Here is a 21,402-nt window from a genome sequence, read left to right on the forward strand (position 1 = left end):
TTACGATGCAGAGACGCTCCATCCCGCAGCATAGATTTCCCATAGACTAACATTAGATGCGGTAAAACCGCCTCTAATTATTAGTCACATGCGTAATGACTGCGGAAACGCAGCTTACTACGCATGCAAACTAATTTAAATAATCTCTTACCTTGTGACCACCGGAAGTCCGCGTCCACTGAAGTTTTTGCGATGACTGAGCTCACCGCGAGAACTGCCGTAAACGTTACCATCGGAGTTATCTCCAGTCTCTAGGCTGGTTCTCACGGTCAGCTGATCGTGAGGAATGTAGAGTTATCTCCGGCGGTCATCTACAAGCTCTGCTACCTCTGCATGTCAGGAATCCAGATGTAGCAGAGCTGGACTCGTCGTGGGACACTCGTTATTAACGACTACGTAGGAACAGGAAGTATTTATGTTGGTTTATTATTTCATTTTTTTTGGCAAGAGATAGAGGGATTCGGAGAATTAGCAGTACAATAAATATGAGAAAACTGTGTGGTGTTTTATTTCATTAAAATACTTTATTCTGGCCGTGTCTTTATTTAACCTGTAACAACTGTAGGATTAGTAATCGATAGGTGTCTTCTTGTCATCTCTCCATTGCTAATGGGCTTGATGTCACCTTACAATACATAGGTGACATTAACCCCCAAACTATCACCCCACTTGCCACCACTTTAGGGCAAGTGGGAAGAGTGAGGCTAAATATCGGAATTGGCGCATCTTAGAAATGCGCCATTTCTGGGGTGGCTGTGAGCTGGTGTCCCTTATATTCATGGTCCCTTCCTAGGCTATTAATATTAGCCCGCAGCTGTCTGCCTAGCTTTTGCTGGTTATTAATTAGAGGGGGACCCCACATGGAAGATCCATGGGTATTAACCCCTTCCCAGGCTATAAACATCGGCCTCCAGTCACTGGCTTTCCCTCTGCTGGTTTGAAAAATTGCACGGCCATTTTAAAAAAAATATATTTAGTAAATAAAAAGGAAAGGACATTACATATTCCTGTGTGGCCAGTGTCACACTTGCGAGTGTGATGTGAGAATCTCGCGCGAGTCTCTCTCATCAACACCCGGCACTTGGGAGCGGAGTGTGCGGCTGCATGTATTTTATGCAGTCGTACATGTCGGTCCGAGTGCCGGTGGCAGCACCAGGTGTTGATGTGAAACACTCGCATCATACTCACAAGTGTGACACCGGCCCGTCACGTACTTCCGGATGTGACACAAGATTCAACATATGTAAATTAGTACACATGCGTAGTAAGCTGCGTTCCCGCAGTTATTACACATGTGACTAATAATTAAATTCGCTTTTACCGCATGTCTATGGGAAATTTACGCTGCGGGGACTGAGCGTCTCTGCATCGTAAATAGACATGCTGCGGTCTATAAAGACGTGCGGCATGTGCGTATATGCAGGTCTGCCGTCTGCGTCTTTCAACGCATAGTGGAGATGGGATTTCATGAAATCCCATCCGCTATGCTGTAACATCTGGCCGCTGTCGGTTGGACGGTGTAGATGTAAGCAGTGTCCAACCTGCAGCCTTTACTGACTGTGTGCACGTACCCTATCTGCAAACAGGAAATCACTTTTTTTTACCTTCCTAGAAGCCAACTTTCAAGAAGCTTTATTTCAAGTGACAAAAAAAGCATGTAATGAAAAATGCACGCGGAAAAAAACGCATGTAAAAATACATAAAAAACGCAGGTGTCCTGCCAGTGACCTCAGATGCAGATTTTACCTGTGTTAAATCCTGAGCAAAAGTTGAGCCATTCCTTACCTTGGAAACATACCCTATCATTGTGCGTGATTGGCCAGCAAACTTGCCTGACCTTAACCCCATAGAGAATCTATTGGTTATTGTCAAGAGGAAGATGAGAGACACCAGACCCAACAATGCAGACGAGCTGAAGGCTGCTATCAATGCAACCTGGGCTTCCATAACACCTCAGCAGTGCCACAGGCTGATCTCCTCCATGCCACGCCGCATTGATGCAGTATTTGATGCAAAAGGAGCCCAGACCAAGTATTGAGAGCATTTACTGAACACACATTTCAGTAGGTGAAAATTTTGGATTTTAAAATCATTTTTTCAAGCTGGTGTTATAAAGTATTCTAATTTACTGAGATGACTTCTGGGTTCTCATTGGCTGTAAGCCATAATAATCAACAGTAACAGAAATAAACACTTGAAATAGATCACTCTGTTTGTAATGACTCTATATAATATACGAGTTTCACTTTTAGTATTGAAGAACTGAAACAAACTAACTTTTTGATGATATTCTAATTTTGTGAGATGCACCTGTGCAAAATAAAAAATACAACAAACTGTATAATGGGGTCCTGCTGTGTAATTATTGGGGACTTGTACCTACCAAACCCAGATTTACAACAAATACACTAATAAAATATATATCTATATATTTATTAGTAATTTTTTTACAGGTTATTCTTTTGTCTTTCATGTCCAAGATTGGAATAACTGCTTCTAGGTTGCGGCCACCAGTGTCAAAGTTATGAAAACGGCTGAGAGAATCTGCGCTTTACAGTTTGCATAACTACCATAACTACCATAGAAATAAATGGGAATTATGGAAAAAGTGTAGCAAAGCAAATTAGATTGTTGATGTTACATAGATATACAGTGTATAATGTCAGTGTACAGGTAACTGACTGACTCACCAGTGACATTATACTGTACATATGAGCTCTGTATATAGTGTCAGTGGACAGGTACCACACTGACTCACCAATGACGTCTCTAGTTTAAGATATTCATCTTCGCTTTTTTTCTTTATCCAGCTCACACCGCCATCACTTCTTACAGTCTGGACTCATCTCTGCAGAAAATAACTCAGTTATGTAGATCACATTCCCCAATTTTTCCCCAACTTATTACACTACGCCAGATGAAGAAAAAAGTGACAGTGTCACCCTGCACAGTAACACGACCCCCCCACTGAAAACAGTAGCTTCAAAAATAAATTACATCACAGCACTAATAATAACCCTTAATTAGCCCCTACAGTAATAATGTCCTACATCCAGACACTTTCCTATAATAACGTCCCCCATTATGACCCCAATGTGTCTCATTCCTGTCACCCATGTGTCTCATTACTATGCCCTATGTGTTTCCATTCTGCCTCCACATGTCTCTATCCTGCCTCCATATATGTCCTCTCATCCTCCCCCATATGTCTCCATCTTGCCTCCATGTGTCTCAATCCTGCCATATAGGTCATCGTATCCTGGGCCAATATGTCTCCATACTGCCCTCTTCCATATGTATCCATCTTGGCTCCATACATGTCCCCTCATCCTGCCCCATATACACTCACCGGCCACTTTATTAGGTACACCTGTCCAACTTCTTGTTAACACTTAATTTCTAATCAGCCAATCACATGGCGGCAACTCAGTGCATTTAGGCATGTAGACATGGTCAAGACAATCTCCTGCAGTTCAAACCGAGCATCAGTATGGGGAAGAAAGGTGATTTGAGTGCCTTTGAACGTGGCATGGTTGTTGGTGCCAGAAGGGCTGGTCTGAGTATTTCAGAAACTGCTGATCTACTGGGATTTTCACGCACAACCATCTCTAGGGTTTACAGAGAATGGTCCGAAAAAGAAAAAAAATCCAGTGAGCGGCAGTTCTGTGGGCGGAAATGCCTTGTTGATGCCAGAGGTCAGAGGAGAATGGGCAGACTGGTTCGAGCTGATAGAAAGGCAACAGTGACTCAAATCGCCACCCGTTACAACCAAGGTAGGCCTAAGAGCATCTCTGAATGCACAGTGCGTCGAACTTTGAGGCAGATGGGCTACAGCAGCAGAAGACCACACCGGGTACCACTCCTTTCAGCTAAGAACAGGAAACTGAGGCTACAATTTGTACAAGCTCATCGAAATTGGACAGTAGAAGATTGGAAAAACGTTGCTTGGTCTGATGAGTCTCGATTTCTGCTGCGACATTCGGATGGTAGGGTCAGAATTTGGCGTAAACAACATGAAAGCATGGATCCATCCTGCCTTGTATGGAGCATCTTTGGGATGTGCAGCCGACAAATCTGCGGCAACTGTGTGATGCCATCATGTCAATATGGACCAAAATCTCTGAGGAATGCTTCCAGCACCTTGTTGAATCTATGCCACGAAGAATTGAGGCAGTTCTGAAGGCAAAAGGGGGTCCAACCCGTTACTAGCATGGTGTACCTAATAAAGTGGCCGGTGAGTGTATGTCCTCTCACCCTGCCGCATATATGTCCTCTCACCCTGCCCCATACATGTCGTCTCACCCTGCCCCCATATATGTCCTCTCATCCTGCCCCATATATGTACTCTCATCCTGCCCCCATGTATGTCCTGTCATTTTGCACCCCCCCCCCCCCCCATGTCTCCCTATAAAAAAAAAATGTAAAAAAATTCTCCTTACCTGGCCAGGGTCCAGCGGCATCCTCCTCCTCAACCATTAAGGCACGGAAGGAATCATCATACGCCGGTGATGTGCGCATTGACGTCAGCTGCCGGCCTCTGATTAACTCACTGGTCCTATTGCAGTGCAAAAATTGGTCCGAGGATGCACACTCAGTTATTGGCGTACAGCTGAATCCTGCCCTTGAGGGCCATATGCCAGTAAGGGCAGTAATGCCCTGATGGCGGCCCTGCATAGCCATTAGCTTTTGTTTTGGCGAAAGATTTTTTAAGTCTGCCACTACGACAAGGTAGACTCTTTTGGCAGAGCCCTACTCTACTTTAACGTATTACAAACTTGTTAAAATACCCATTACTCTTTTTAGGTATATTTTTATTCATTTTTAAGAGAATGTGTCACATACATTTTTAAAAATGATCAATAATACCACGTAAAAGGGACAAATGCCGTCACACCATGGCCGGACCACATATTACCACCACATAGTGACCAAATAATCCCACATACAAGGAACAAATACCACCACACCATTACCAGACCACATATTACGACCCCATAGTGATCTAATACTGCAATACTGATCATTAATAATAAAAAAAACATAATACTAATATTACCATAAGTGCCATTATACACAGGAGCTCTGTACATAGTATACAGTGTATAGTGTACAGGTAATACAGTGATCACTGGTGACATTGTACACAGGAGCTTTGTATATAGTGTCAGTGTACAGGTAATGCAGTGATCACCAGTGACATTATATTCAGGAGCTCTGTATATAGTGTCAGTATTCAGATAATACAGTGAACTCCAGTGACATAATACATAGGAGCTCTGTATATGGCTTATAGTGTACAGGAAATACAGTGATCACCTGTGACATTATGCACAGGAGCTCTGTATATAGTGTACAGGTAATACAGTGATCACCAGTGATATTATACACAGGAGCTCTGTGTATAGTGTCAGTATACAGTGATCACCTGTGACATTATACTCAGGAGCTCTGTATTTAGTGTTAGTGTACAGGTAATACAGTGATCACCAGTGACATTATACACATAAGCTCTGTGTATAGTGTCAGTGTACAGGTAATACAGTGATCACCAGTGGCATAATACACAGGAGCAAAGTATATAGTTTATAGTATACAGGTAATACAGTGATCACTAGTGACAATATACACAGGAGCTCTGTACATAGTATTTAGTGTACAGTGTTAGTGTAACGGTAACACACTGACTCGCCAGTGACATTTATTTTTTACGTTTCTTGATCCAGCACAGACCGCCATCAATTCTTCCAGCCAGGACTTGTATGTGCAGAAAATAACACACAGTTATCTAGAGCGGTGCTTCCAGAGCATATTCCCCACTTTTTCTCCAACTTCTATACTATGTCAGATGAAGAAAAAAGCGACATAGTGCCGCCCTGCACAGTACCAGGACCTCTCCCTCAATTCATCATTTGATTTCCCCAACGCCGATTCATCATCATTTGCTCTTCCTCACAGCTCATACTCATGTCATCACCATTTGTTGTTCCCCACTCCCCAGTCTCAATTCACCATCATTTGCTGTACTCAATCCCCAGTCTCAATTCATAATCATTTGCTTTACCTCATCACCCAGTCTCAATTCATAACCATTTGCTGTACCCCATCTCGCAGTCTCAATTAATAATCATTTGCTGTACCCCATACCCAGTCTCATTTCATCATTATTTGCTGTACCCCCTCAGTCTCAATTCACCACTCTTTGATGTACCCTACCGCCAGCCTCAATTCATCATAATTTGCTGTACCTCATCCACCAGTCTCATTTCATCATTATTTATTATACCCTACTGCCAGCCTCAATTCATCATAATTTGCTGTACCTCATCCACCAGTCTCAATTCATCATTATTTGCTGTACCCCAGCCCCAGTCTCAATTCATCATTATCTACTGTACCCCATTGTGGAGACACCGAATTGTATCTTAATTAAGCAGACGACTATTTTTAGCAATAGAACCAATATCAAAAGTGGACATAAATCAAATAATCACAAAAAGGAAATATATATAAAAAATAATTTTATTAAGAATAAAAATACAAAAAGGAAAAAAAACAGCAAATAATACTACATCATATTACAAAGTGTATATTTAATGAGGAGACCAGATCCATATAATAAAAAAGATACTAGAAAAAAAAAAATATATATATGACCTTCCAAAGTGCAAAAAGAAAAAACCCAATAGATGGCACTAATGGTAGGCCATCTATCTTAATAAAGTGCATATGCATCCATAATAAATAGTCTAACCCAGACAACTAAAGTGCATAAATCTCTGGAAAAATACTAGTACCAGTGTGAAGATGATCTGTGGCCCTCGAGGACTCCGACCCCAACGTACGTTTCGCCTGAGTGGCTTTTTCAAGGCGAAACGTACGTTGGGGTCGGAGTCCTCGAGGGCCACAGATCATCTTCACACTGGTACTAGTATTTTTCCAGAGATTTATGCACTTTAGTTGTCTGGGTTAGACTATTTATTGTGGATGCATATGCACTTTATTAAGATAGATGGCCTACCATTAGTGCCATCTATTGGGTTTTTTCTTTTTGCACTTTGGAAGGTCATATATATATATTTTTTTTTCTATTTTTTTTTTTATTATATGGATCTGGTCTCCTCATTAAATATACACTTTGTAATATGATGTAGTATTATTTGCTGTTTTTTCTCCTTTTTGTATTTTTATTCTTAATAAAATTATTTTTTATATATATTTCCTTTTTGTGATTATTTGATTTATGTCCACTTTTGATATTGGTTCTATGGTTATTTGTGGACATTAATTCGCTAGGGTGAATTTTGTTGTGTTTGGACTATTTTTAGCAAGCCAGAAAGAATAGACTGTTATCTATATGTTGACTTTTGAATGTATGTATTTATTTCTGATTGGTCAAGAAAACAGACTTTTGCTTGTGTAAGCCTGTAATATTGAATTGTAAGTTGACAGTTGATGTAACATTGTGCTCTTATCCTTGATGACTAGTGCTATCTACTGATTGGAAATTACGCATTGTCTGATAGTCTGTTGGCATTCGAAACAGAGGAGGAAATTCTATGCAAATAAGTCACATAAGCAATGTAATGTGCACCATCTTGGGGTATTTTGCTGGGACTATTCTATGTATTAACAGAAATAAATCACTCTGTTTGTAATGACTCTATCTAATATACGAGTTTCACTTTTTGTATTGAAGAACTGAAATAAATTATCTTTTTGATGATATTCTGATTTTGTGAGAAGCACCTGTATATGGAAGAAAGCAAATACTGCACATAAGTGCCAGTTATATTCTTTCCTCCACAGAACCACCGCAGATACATGTTACTCATGTGTATATTGTTGCTAAGTTAAGCCTGTTTATGTAAATGCAAAACTTTGGTCTTATTGGAAGGTGTGAGCAGCGCTTCTTCCTTTCAGTATGAGGGTTAATGACACTTCCCTTTTACAAGTGTGTCAGAGTTCTGTTCTGCATAGCTGTAAGAAATGCTCAAGGTTTCACATGCATCCTGGCTATGGAAACTGTGCTCCTCACTACAATGAGCTTGAAGGGGAAAATGTTCAGGAGGGAGCAGTGCCCAGAAGCATGGAAAAAGCGGAAAACCATGAGAAGAGTATATCACGGGGGGCTTCCAAGATTGAGCTTTGTAGGTGATGGTACTTTTCGTCTTCACTATTGCTTGTTTTTGGAAGAATGGAAGATAGTCATTTATGTAACTAGTTTTTAAGCTGCTCAGATGTATAATTTAGCATTATTATTAATTGTAACAGATTACAACTATATATATATATCATATATGATCACAAAATATTTAGTGACACACTAATGTTGGCTGCATCTTGTTAAGATTTGATCTTCGCATCAGTGGATCACTAGCTACTAAGTCTGCACTAAGTGGAGTTACCATGTGTGTCCTCATGCTCTTCCTGCAGACCAGGCTAATAAGTTATTATACATCATACCTATTCACAAGACTTTATGGTAACATAACGGCATTCAAGATCAAACAGCCAGACTGTAATCATAGGCGTCTGGCTCCTTTGCTTACATGATTTAGGGTATGAATAACCAGATTTTATCGTAAAGAAACTGTAGACATCAGTTATGAAACAAAACCTTCCTTGCATTGAGGGAAATGGTTGAGTGTGGGTATTATTTAGTGATAGTCTGCAAGGTAGACTTCATGCCTACATATAGACTCTTATAAGTGTTTTTTTTTTCCATGGACCTTTGTATAAAGTTTTAGAGGTAGACGAACATAACATTGCAGATTCTGTGGTTATCAGTTCCGTTTCCGACAGTCTGTATCTGAGTCTTACTTGTAAAGGAGCAGGAAGTTTGGATTCTTGGGCAAGTAAGGGTATGTTTCCACGTTCAGGAAACGCTGCGTTTTTGACGCTGCGTTTTTCCGCAGCGTAAAAAACGCAGCGTCCAGATGTTACAGCATAGTGGATGGGATTTCATGAAATCCAGACTCCACTATGCGTTAAAAAACGCATGCATTTTTGCCGCGAAAACGCATGCGTGGTGCGTTTTTTCGAAACGCAGCATGTTGCTACTATGAGCAAAACACGCAGGTACACCGCAGGTGACCTGCCAGTGACCTCAGGTGCAGTTTTGGTCAGGATTTTACCTGCATAAAATCCTGACCAAAGCCTGAAGCAAAACTGAACGTGGAAACATACCCTAAGTTGCAGATATTTGAGGCGGCAAAACTTGGTCCACTAAGTTTTTAGATGTATGCTGCTAAAGAGAAAGGAGCTGATCAAGTCAATTTAGTAGTTATTGCCTAGTAAACACTTTAGTGTATACTATTCTAGCAGGAATATACCAGATATATTACCTTTATGTTACTTGAATGAAAGATTTCTACATACTTTGTATTTATAATCAATCTGAGATTCTAAACTCGGGTGACTGTTATAGTTCTGATTATTGCATATTTATATCTTTATACATCTCCATCCTTTTAAATTCTGGGAGATTACCCCCAAGGTGTATAAAGAGCCCCAGACAAGATAAATCATTGCAAGTCATTCCGGAACAGCAGAAAGAAAAAAACTGATGTAAAATGGAAAGCATCTAGGCACCGCACTTCTTCTACGTCGTGCACTTCGGCAGGTTCTTTCACTAAAATATTAAGTAGCTGCATTATGCATGCTGCATTATGTATATCAGGGAACATTATGTGCAGGTTCTCAAGGCATGAGAATGTTAGTGACCAAATCATTCTTGTTGCAAAGAATGAGCCTAGGTATGGAAGTTATGTGGAAATTAAAACAAATCTCTCATCAGAATTGTGCTCAGTAAACTACAGACAGTGTCAGACCGGTGCTGTTCTACTGATTAAAATGATACCTTGGTTGATAAAATCCGTCTTGTGGTTGTTGTTTCATCTTTATTTGTAGTTTTGAGTTAAGGATATGCTCGTGCTCCAGGGCAGACTGTGGGGCGGTTTTCATGTGGTGCTCTAAATACATATTGATCTGTATGACAGGTCACTGATCCATCAGTGACATGACCCCTATTTTACATACTGCATATCATATTGTGAGGTTAGAAAACATTTTTTACATTAAGCAAAATGGTGGCCGCGGTGCATGCCCAGTAGCATCTATCGCTTGCAGATAGATGCTATTGTGCATGCACTACCGCCATTTTGCAGGAGAAAAAAAAGTGGCAAGTAAAACAGTGCCGTTGGTGCCTGCGCAGTAGCATGTATCGGAATGCAATAGATGCTACTCCGCATGCTCCGCCACCATTTTGATGAAGTTACCGTATATACTCGAGTATAAGCCGAGATTTTAGGCCATTTTTTGGGGGCTGAAAGTCCCCCTCACGGCTTATACTCGACTCATACCCAGGGGTCGGCAGGGGAGGGGGAGCGGGCGCTGTCTATTTATACTCACCTGCTCCTTGCGCGGTCCCTGCAGGTCCCTGGCTCACATGGTACCGCTCATTATAGTAATGAATATGCTGCTTCACCTCCCATAGGGGTGGAGCCGCATATTAATTACTGTAATGAGCGGTAACGGTGACCATTCAGTACAGGGAGAAGCTGCGGCGCCGAGGAAGCAGGGACTGCACAGCGCCAGGAGCAGGTGAGTGTATCGGGGAGGGGAGCGCAGCAATGCGCGATATTCACCTCCTTGTTCCGGCGCTGCTCCGTCTTCAGCGTCTTCTGCAGTGACGCTCAGGTCAGAGGGCGCGATGATGTGGTTAGTGCGTGCCCTCTTCCTGAACGTCAGTGCAGAAGACGCTGAAGATGTAGCGGCGCCGGAACGAAGTCAGGTGAATATTGAAAGTGTCGGGGGCCTGAGCGACAGAGAGGTGAGTATGTGATTTTTTTTTTTTATCTCAGCAACAGCAAATGGGGCAAGTGTCTGTATGGAGCATCTTATGGGGCCATAACGTTTGTGCAGCACTAAATGGGGCAAGTGTCTGTATGGAGCCATAATCAACGTTTGTGCAGCACTATATGGGGCAAATATCTGTATGGAGCATCTTATGGGGCCATAACATTTGTGCAGCACTATATGGGGCAAGTGTCTGTATGGGACCATAAATCAACATTTGTGCAGCACTATATGGGGCAAGTGTCTGTATGGAGCATCTTATGGGGCCATAATTAACGTTTGTGCAGCATTGTATGGGGCAAATGTCTGTATGGAGTATCTTATGGGGCCATAACGTTTGTGGAGCACTATATGGGGCAAATATCTTTATGGAGCATCTTATGGGGCCATAATTAACGTTTGTGGAGCATTATATGGGGCAAGTGTCTGTATGGAGCATCTTATGGAGCCATAATCAAGGTTTGTGCAGCATTATATTGGGCAAATGTGTCTATGGAGCATCTTATGCGCCATTATTAACCTTTATGCAGGATTATATGGGGCATATTTTAATATGGGGCATCTTATGGGGCCATCATAAACTTTATGGAGCATTATATGGGGCTCCTGATTCAATATGGATATTCAAAAACACTTAACCTACTGATATCTCAATTAATTTTACTTTTATTGGTATCTATTTTTACTTTTGACATTTACCGGTAGCTGCTGCATCTCCCACCCTAGGCTTATACTCGAGTCATTAAGTTTTCCCAGTTTTTTGTGGCAAAATTAGGGGGGTCGGCTTATACTCGGGTCGGCTTATACTCGAGTATATACGGTACTTTTTTTACTCTACAATATTATATGCATAATGTGATAGATATGCAATACATGCTACTACGTAGGCGCCGCCGCAGGCACCATTTTGCTTAATATAAACTTTTTATTCTAGCCCCCACAATACTATATTCAGTATGTAAATTAGGGGGCAGGTCAGTGAGGGATCAGTGACCTGTCACAAGCCATACTAATGAATATGTAATCAGAGCACCACACGAAGGCCGCCCCAGAGCACGAGCATATCATTAACTCAAAACTGAAAATACAAATTAAACAACAACCACAAGACGGATTTCATCAACCAAAGTATCCTTGTAATCCATATAGCTGTGCTGACCTGACACAGTATGTAGATTACTGTACACAATCCTGCTGACAGGGTCACTTTAAATTTAACATGGCATACCTACAGCCTCTTACCTGTGTTATGGCATTGAATGGCCACTGGTGGACTATAGGATTCCATAAACTGCAGATTTGGAGAATTGCCATTTCCTGCAACAATTCTGCTTTGGGATTTAATTATAAAAAAAAATACTTTTTCTTCTGAAAACAGGATCATATCATTATTGAGTTGATTAAAGTAAATGGGGTTTAGCTGCTATACCAGTGCAACCTGTAACCTGATGTGGCACTGTATATGGAAGAAAGCAGTCATTCTATGCAACCCCTTTAAGTCATAAAGACCTGTCCATATGCCTCATTACATGAACTGCCATTGGATACCAAATGCTTTTATATATAGAATGTAACAAACCTGGCAGGTACACTCTTCTCAGGTTCAGTCTCGGCTCTCCACTGCTGCGCCAGTCTCAGTGTTTTGGCTGCAGCATTAACATCACATCGGCAGCTCGTATAACCACTGCAGACAATCACTGAGCTCAGCGGCTCTGCCTATAAAGAGGGCATGAGTCTCTGAGCTCAGTGATTTCCTGCAGAGGTGATGTAACATCAATAGTGCAGCCAAAACACTAACACCAGATCAGCAGCAGAACGCCAGCACTGGACCTGATAAGGGAGAGACATCGGATCAGCAGCAGAGTGCCAGCACTGGACCCGATAAGGGAGAGACATCGGATCAGCAGCAGAGTGCCAGCACTGGACCCGATAAGGGAGAGACATCGGATCAGCAGCAGAGTGCCAGCACTGGACCCGATAAGGGAGAGACAGCAGATCAGCAGAAGAGTGCCAGCACTGAACCCGATAAGTGAGAGACATCGGATCAGCAGCAGAGCACCAGCACTGGACCCGATAAGGGAGAGACATCGGATCAGCAGCAGAGTGCCAGCACTGGACCCGATAAGGGAGAGACATCGGATCAGCAGCAGAGTGCCAGCACTGGACCCGATAAGGGAGAGACAGCGGGTCAGCAGTAGAGTGCCAGCACTGGATCCGATAAGGGAGAGACAGCGTATCAGCAGAAGAGTGCCAGCACTGGACCCGATAAGTGAGAGACATCGGATCGGATCTGAGCAGCGGCCATTTTCCCGGAGGCCACCGCATCAAAGCAATGGGGCTGGCGGTGCCTCCGGGCCTGGAGGAGATGCCGGAGAAGCCCCGACGCTGCAAGAAGATGCGTCGCCGCCGCCGCCCCACAGCACCCACGGCACGAAGTTGCGCCGCCGCCCCACAGCACAGAGCACCCACGGCACGAAGAGGAGCTGCCGCTCCCAGCACAGAGACCCCCACGCTGCCGCAATGAGGTAATAGGGGGATATACTCCACTCACACTTTACTGTGAGACGCCCCCTGTCTTAGTCATCGGGACCACTCCCCCCCCACCCACCATATGCACATTTTATCTGTACCCGGCGTATAAGACGACCCCCGACTTTTAAGAAGATTTTGAGGGGTTAAAAAGTCGTCTTATACGCCGGAAAATACGGTACCTCCATTTCTGAGAATGGAGATGATTTGTAAAGGGGTAAATTATTACTATCATTATTTATTATTATAACGCCATTTATTCCATGGCGCTTTACATGTGAGAAGGGGTATACATAATAAAAACAAGTACAATAATCTTTAACAATACAAGTCACGACTGGTACAGGAGGAGAGAGGACCCGGCCCCTGAGGGCTCACAATATACAAGGGATGGGTGAGGATACAGTAGGTGAGGGTAGAGCTGGTCGTGCAGCGGTTTGGTTGATCGGTGTTACTTCAGGTTGTAGGCTTGTCGGAAGAGGTAGGTCTTCAGGTTCTTTTTGAAGGTTTCGATGGTAGGCGAGAGTCTGATGTGTTGTGGTAGAGAGTTCCAGAGTAGGGGTGATGCGCGAGAGAAATCTTGTATACGATTGTGGGAAGAGGAGATAAGAGGGGAGTAGAGAAGGAGATCTTGTGAGGATCGGAGGTTGCGTGCAGGAAAGTACCGGGAGACGAGGTCACAGATGTATGGAGGAGAAAGGTTGTGGATGGCTTTGTATGTCATGGTTAGGCTTTTGTACTGGAGTCTCTGGGTAATGGGGAGCCAGTGCAGGGATTGACAGAGGGGAGAGGCCGGAGAATAGCGGGGGGACAGGTGGATTAGTCGGACAGCAGAGTGTATAATAGATTGTAGGGGTGCGAGAGTGTTAGAGGGGAGGCCACAGAGCAAGAGGTTGCAGTAGTCAAGGCAGGAGATGATGAGGGCATGGACTAGGGTTTTTGCAGATTCTTGGTTGAGGAATATACGGATCTGGGAAATATTTTTGAGTTGAGATCATCAGGAAGTGAAAAGGGCTTGGATATGTGGTTTGAAGGGGAGATCAGTGTCAAGGATTACCCCGAGACAGCGAGCTTGTGGGACTGGGGAGAGTGGGCAGCCGTTTACTTTAATGGAGGGGGTGTCTAGTGAGATGGGGGAAAGATAGTGAATTCTGTTTTGTCCATATTAAGTTTTAGAAATCTAGTGGAGAAGAAGGATGAAATAGCGGACAGACATTGAGGGATTCTGGTTAGTATGGTGGTGATATCTGGTCCAGAGATGTAGATCTCTGTGTCATCATCATAGAGGTGATACTGAAAATCGTGATTCTATGAGCTGTCCCAGTCCGAAGGTGTAAATGGAGAAGAGCAGGGGCCCTAGGACTGAACCTTGCAGGACTCGGACAGAGAGGGGGTGAGGTGGTGTGTGGGTGAGAGACTCTAAATGTCCGGTCTGTTAGGTATGATGAGATCCAAGATAGGGCCAAGTCAGTGATGCCAAGAGATGAGAGTAGTAATAGATTGCATATTTGCTTGTTTTTACAAAGCTGCTTGTTTTTTAAAGGGAATTTTTCACCAGGTGTTTGCTATTTATTCTGAGAGCAGTGTGAGGTAGGGACAAAGTGACTGATTCCAGTGATGTGTCACTTATAACGCTGTGTATTGTAGTTTGTATACAATCAGTGTTTTATCAGCAGAAGATTATCACTGCCTGACTAAGACCCATGTGCAGGGCAGTCAGGCTAATCTGCTTTACCCGCCCCACCCATTGATTGGCAGCTTGCTCACAATGCACAGTGTACAAAAAAGCTGTCAGGGGTGTGGGCAGGGTTTTACACAGCTCAGTATTCTGAGCACTGCTACATCTGCAGCAGAGAAAATATGGATTCTATACAAACCGCCCAGTAAGTGACACATCGCTAACCTGCTGACAGATTCCTTTAAAGTCACCATGTAAAAATTAGTCAGGGTGCAGTACAAGTAGTGATAGTGAATCATCGGCGTTGCCACAGACTGCCAGGACCTGGCTGCAGCGAGCTGGTTACACTCTTTTCTCAGTTTATTTCGCTCACTTCCTGCTCACCCCAAGCAAATATGGACACAAACTGAAGAAGAAAAAAAATAATATTCAGAAGGTGAACTGTGAGGCTCAAAATGTGACGAGTGTGATATGAATACGGCACAGACACAAGAAGCAGAATTAAGTAATACACACATGCACTTGTTGGTGCTGAGCATACTGCTCTGGGAGAAATCCGGCCTGGTTTTATTTTATGTTTTTTCATGCAGCAAACAGTTTCTTGAAGCGTTTGGCTCATGATTCATCCCGACACGTTGTAGCTGTATGACGACATTGGAGTAGAGATAATACGGTATAAATGAGATTATATTAGAACATATTAGTTTATATGCAGAGGGCAGGTGCCATCATTATTTGTGCTGTATATACAACTGCACTACAGTATATATTCTGCAGGGCAGCACGGGTCACTGAGCATTTCTGATAATCAGTAGCTGCCCCCATGGTGCAGTCTGTGTGCACTGCTTATAGGGAACTGCATGACAGACCGCGAATTACCGAGTATCACTAGAAGAGTAATGGCTGTGTACAGCACACGTCAATGGGAAGCCATGCAATATTCATAGCAAACCTCTACGGAGGCTCCTGCCACATGTTAGAGATATGGAGGGACATTAAAGAGCATTCCTGGAACTGATGTCCTCTACTTAAAGGGTTATCCCCCCCCCAAAATAAATTATCTCCTACATGTGGGTTAAGGGATAACTTGTTGATTGTCGATTCTGAGATCGGGGCTTTAGAATGCCAAGAATGGGCAACTTAAAGGGGTCTTAAGGAACAAGTCTGCAGTCACTCTGTGTGACTGCAGACTTGTGAATACTCACATCGCATGGACTATGCTCTTGAGGATGCGTTGGCGCCAGGAGCAGGTGTTATGTGACCATACTTATTCCAACTGGATTGTATCCAGCCTCACTCAATACACTTGCATTGAGCGAAGCCGCCTCCGTCTACCCTGCATGTGACCGCATCTACGTAAATCACATACTTGCGTTCCCGGCACCAAAGAATCCTCACAACGCATAGTGGCAGTGATATGACGATTAAGTCTGCAGTCACATAGAGTGCAGACTTATAGCTTAAAGCCAGACAACCCCTTTAACAGTCCACAAGTCATTGACCGATGTCGAATTCCACCTTTTTTGGGCCATAATATTCTATTGCTGTGTTATCTGAGTCAGTCTCACCTTTGCTGGATCATTTGTGTGAACATGACAGATCTGCAGTGCCAGCCATTACTAATAGTAAGTAGGTGTGCTTGGTAAACAGCGAAGGAGATGTGGCACTCACTGCCCCCTTTATTCTGCTGATTTCGCAGGTTAACAAGCGTTAGACCCCCCCACTGACGTAATATTAATTGCCTTGCCCCAATGATTGGCCATTCGTGTATTTTAGCTCTGGAGGACTCCTTCAGCTTTATAGGTGCGGCATTAGTGAGTAGAATGAAATAATTGTGTTAATAATTAGAAAACAAATTGTCTTTTGTATTTTACATTAAGGCATTTATTGCCTAACTTAGGTGCCAGTCTCAGACCACTTTTGCAGACATTGCAGAATTTTTGCTTATGCAATGATCCTTGTGGTTTTCTGAATTGATGATCTATTCTCTTGTGTTTTCACGTTGTGTCTTAGTAGTCATATGTTTTTTCTTTAATTTCTGAACAGTCACAGTTTGTTTTGTGTTTTCCATATTAATTACTGACCAGGGATCCAGGTACTAGCTCAATTAAAGGGGTTGTCCAGGCTTTGGCTACAAGTCTGCAGTCACTCTATGTGATGTCTGCAGGGCTGTGAATTCTCACATCGTGCACTGAGCAGAGTGAGGATTCTCCGGTGCCGGGTGCTTCAGGCGCTGACCCAAGGATGTGATTTGCATACATGTGATCACGTGCCGACCAGATTGTAGCGGCCTCGCTCATTGCAAGTGTATTGAGTGAGGTCGGATGAGTCTAGGCCAGACCTGTGCAAAGTGCCGAGGGGCTGCAAACAGTGTCCTAGGGTCCGCACTGTGCCCGATCACATTCTCCGCTGTCTATATCCACGCTGACTGCTTTGGTGGAGGAGGGGCCTCGGCCCACTTCCTCCACCAATCAGCGTGTGAAACAGCAGAGGCGATGACATAATTTCATCATGTCAGCTGTGTACTGCGGAGAGTCAACGCACCGGAGACACCGAGACAGGAGCAGAAGCAGTGTGTCAGGGAACACGACCGAGTTGAGTATGTGTTTTTTTAGTTATTTATGTATATGTTTGCCTGCACATGGGAAGGCTATGGGGTTCTTACTGTGAACATGGGGAGGCTATGGGGGTCTTACTGTGGACATGGGGGTCTTCCTGTGGACATGGGAAGGCTATGGGGGTCTTACTGTGAACATTGGGAGGCTATGGGGGTCTTACTGTGGACATGGGGGGTCTTCCTCTGGACATGGGGAGGCTATGGGGATCTTATTGTGAACATGGGGAGGCTTTGGGGTCTTACTGTGAACATGGGAAGGCTATGGGGGTCTTACTGTGGACATGAGTAGACTATGGGTGTCTTACTGTGAACATGGGGAGACTATGGGGATCTTACTGTGAACATGGGGAGGTTATGGGGTCTTGCTGTGAACATGGGGAGACTATGGGGTCTTACTGTGAACATGGGGAGACTATGGGGTCTTACTATGGACATGGGGAGGCTATGGGGGTCTTACTGTGGGCATGAGTAGACTATGGGTGTCTTACTGTGGACATGAGGAGGCTATGGGTGTCTTACTGTGAACATGGGGAGACTATGGGGTCTTACTGTGGACATAAGGAGGCTATGGGGGTCTTCTTGGGGACATGGGGAGGCTGTGTGGGCCTCATATGCGGGACATGGGGAGGCTCTGTGGGCCTCATATGCTGGACATGGGGAGGCTGCGTAGGCCTTATATGCTGGACATGGGGAGGCTGTGTGGGCCTCATATACGGGACATGGGGAGGCTCTGTTGGCCTCATATGCTGGACATGGGGAGGCTGTGTGGGCCTTATATGCTGGACATGGGGAGGCTGTGTGGGCCTTTTATGCTGGACAAGGAGAGGCTGTGTGGGCCTCATATGCTGGACATGGGGAGGCTGCGTAGGCCTCATGCTGGACATGGGGAGAGTGTGTAGGCCTCATATGCATGACATGGGGAGGCTCTGTGGGCCTCATATGCTGGACATGGGGAGGCTGCGTAGGCCTCATATGCTGGACATGGTAAGGCTGTGTGGGCCTCATATGCTGGACATGGGAAGGCTGTGTGGGCCTCATATGCTGGACATGGGGAGGCTGTGTGGGCCTCATATGCTGGACATGGGAAGGCTGTGTGGGCCTCATATGCTGGACATGGGGAGGCTGTGTGGGCCTCATATGCTGGACATGGGAAGGCTGTGTGGGCCTCATGCTGGACAAGGGGAGGCTGTGTGGGCCTCATATGCTGGACATGGGGAGGCTGTGTGGGCCTCATATGCTGGACATGGGAAGGCTGTGTGGGCCTCATATGCTGGACATGGGAAGGCTGTGTGGGCCTCATGCTGGACAAGGGGAGGCTGTGTGGGCCTCATATGCTAGACATGGGGTGGCTGTGTGGGCCTCATATGCTGGACATGGGAAGGCTGTGTGGGCCTCATATGTTAGACAAGGGGAGGCAGTGTGGGCCTCATATGCTGGACATGGGAAGGCTGTGTGGGCCTCATATGCTGGACATGGAGAGGCTGTGTGGGCCTCATATGCTGGACATGGGGAGGCTGTGTGGGCCTCATATGCTGGACAAGGGGAGGCTGTGTGGACCTCATATGCTGGACATGGGGAGGCTGTGTGGGCCTCATATGCTGGACATGGGGAGGCTGTGTGGGCCTCATATGCTGGACATGGGGAGGCTGTGTGGGCCTCATATGCTGGACATGGGAAGGCTGTGTGGGCCTCATATGCTGGACATGGGAAGGCTGTGTGGGCCTCATATGCTGAACAAGGGGAGGCTGTGTGGGCCTCATACGCTGGACATCTGGGGGCTGTGGGGCTCATACGATATATAGAAGAGGCTGTATTAGGGTTCAAACAGTATATAGGGTAATGTCGGCATACTTAATTATATTATTGTGAGCAATATTAAATATTATATTAATAATTATATGTTGATATTAATATTGAGCTTAATTCATTTTAGCCTATTGGTTCGACCCTCCACAACAGTCACGGTCTCTCATGTGGGCCCTCTGGAAAATTAATTGCCCACCCCTGGTCTAGGTGGAATGTGCAAATCGTATATTTGCTGTCACATGACCGCCTGCATCGGCAGCATGCACTGCGCGCTGCGAGGATTCACAAGTCTGCAGTCACAAGTGCCTTTTATATGAATCTTCAATGTGTGAGTTACATAGGTATTTTGTTGTGGACTGCTTTAGAGTGCTCAAAAATTATATTATGCACAATCGTAGTCATTTTTTGGATGATCCCAGCTGTTGCTTTTTCTGCCAAGAAAATTGCTCATGTTAGATCCCCGGGGGATGAATACAAGTGGTCTGAGTTTCTGATGCTAAACCCTTGCCAAGACTGACATACAGTAGGACACTGAGTGCCGCTCTTACGGGGGTTATGGCACTTACACAGCCTCATGCCCCCTTCAGAGTCTGTTTGCATTAGGAAATACGGATTTTTCTGAATTCGTAGTGAAGCGATGTAGCTTTCTGATCTCGCACTCACATATTGAGGCTATGCTAGTGAGAGATTTCATGAAATCGAATTTTCCAATTGCTTCACCTACACATATGGCAAAAGCACAAGGCAAGTGTTGAAATGTTTTACCAGCGCTGTCATTAGGAAAATAATTTAAAAGCTGTGATATGTAATATGAATTTAATGCTCAGTAAAGCCATGCGCTGGAGGGAGGCCAACATTGTGTTGAATGTTCTCCACCATATGTTCTGGATGCACATTCCAGGGAGACAGACGGGGATGTGTCCCTCCATGTCTCCTCCACATTGCACTGAATTCACTCCTTTCTTTACTAAATATCTCAGCACTGGGTATTTCATATCTGGATCACTGTGTCGGCCATATAAGCATCAATGCAGCTTCTTAACAATAGTCATGTAAATATTATGGAAGTCATTTACCTACTGTGCGATATGCATTTATACATTATATAAAAATGGACTTGCTTGCTGGAATAACTTTGCTTTCCATCAGGTTGGTTACATGTGTTTGTCTGATAATTGTGTGGGTCTATTATTGTTCTGCGGCTCATATTTCATAACGGGTGAATATCCACATCTAGGCTTGGGCTGAGTAGAAGCATATGGGCATCTCTAAAGTCATGGGAAAATGTTATTATTACTGCATCACATTTTTTGCAGTAGTTTCAAGGTTCTTCAAGAACTTATCCCATATAAAGCAGCAATATTTTTTTTCTCAAATGCGGGACTTTTACAATCACTTATGGATAAACAAAGTAATACTGCAGCTCTGGTCTATTCACAGCCCAATAAAGTCACAGGCGATACACCCCATCTACATAATCGTAATGATAAATAATCTTTATTTTTATATATAGCGCTAACATTTTGCAGCGCTTTACAGGTTGCACACATTATCATCGCTGTCCCCGATGAGGCTCACAATCTAAATTCTCTAACAATATGTCTTTGGAACTGATGCTACCACCTACCAATTTCTGGCCTAAAGCCTCCCAAAATTAGATGGCTGCTTATTAGTGATGAGCGAGGGTTCTCGGATAAGGTGTTATGCTGAGCATGCTCGTGTCTTAATCGAGTATTTTCGGTGTGCTCGAGTTGCCACAGCTGCATGTCTCACGGCTATTCGACAGCTGCAACACATGGAGGTTTTGCCTATTTGTTAGGCTATCCCTGCATTTGCTGCTACTGTACTGAGCATTTTTTTCGAAGATACTCAATTATTACAGTTCCAGAGAACTGGTTGTAATTTATAGAAATCT

At 44.1% G+C, this 21,402-nt stretch overlaps 1 protein-coding gene across 6 annotated transcripts in view; it reads left to right on the forward strand.

Annotated features, from left to right (window-relative positions):
* Positions 1-21,402, forward strand: part of DOCK10 (dedicator of cytokinesis 10) — a 500,094-nt gene that overhangs the window by 177,870 nt on the left and 300,822 nt on the right. The window contains exon 1 of one of the 6 annotated variants that reach the window (XM_077290786.1): positions 7,992-8,147. The exons of 4 other annotated variants lie outside the window; for them this stretch is intronic. In XM_077290786.1, coding sequence (XP_077146901.1) covers positions 8,016-8,147 — 132 coding nt within the window. In that variant the 5' untranslated portion in view covers positions 7,992-8,015. Of the gene's footprint in view, positions 1-7,991; positions 8,152-21,402 lie in introns of those variants that run through there. One more of the 6 variants, XM_077290789.1, reaches the window with a different exon arrangement.

Source organism: Ranitomeya variabilis, chromosome 2 (genome assembly GCF_051348905.1).
Source record: "Ranitomeya variabilis isolate aRanVar5 chromosome 2, aRanVar5.hap1, whole genome shotgun sequence".
In the NCBI taxonomy this organism is placed as follows: domain Eukaryota; kingdom Metazoa; phylum Chordata; class Amphibia; order Anura; family Dendrobatidae; genus Ranitomeya; species Ranitomeya variabilis.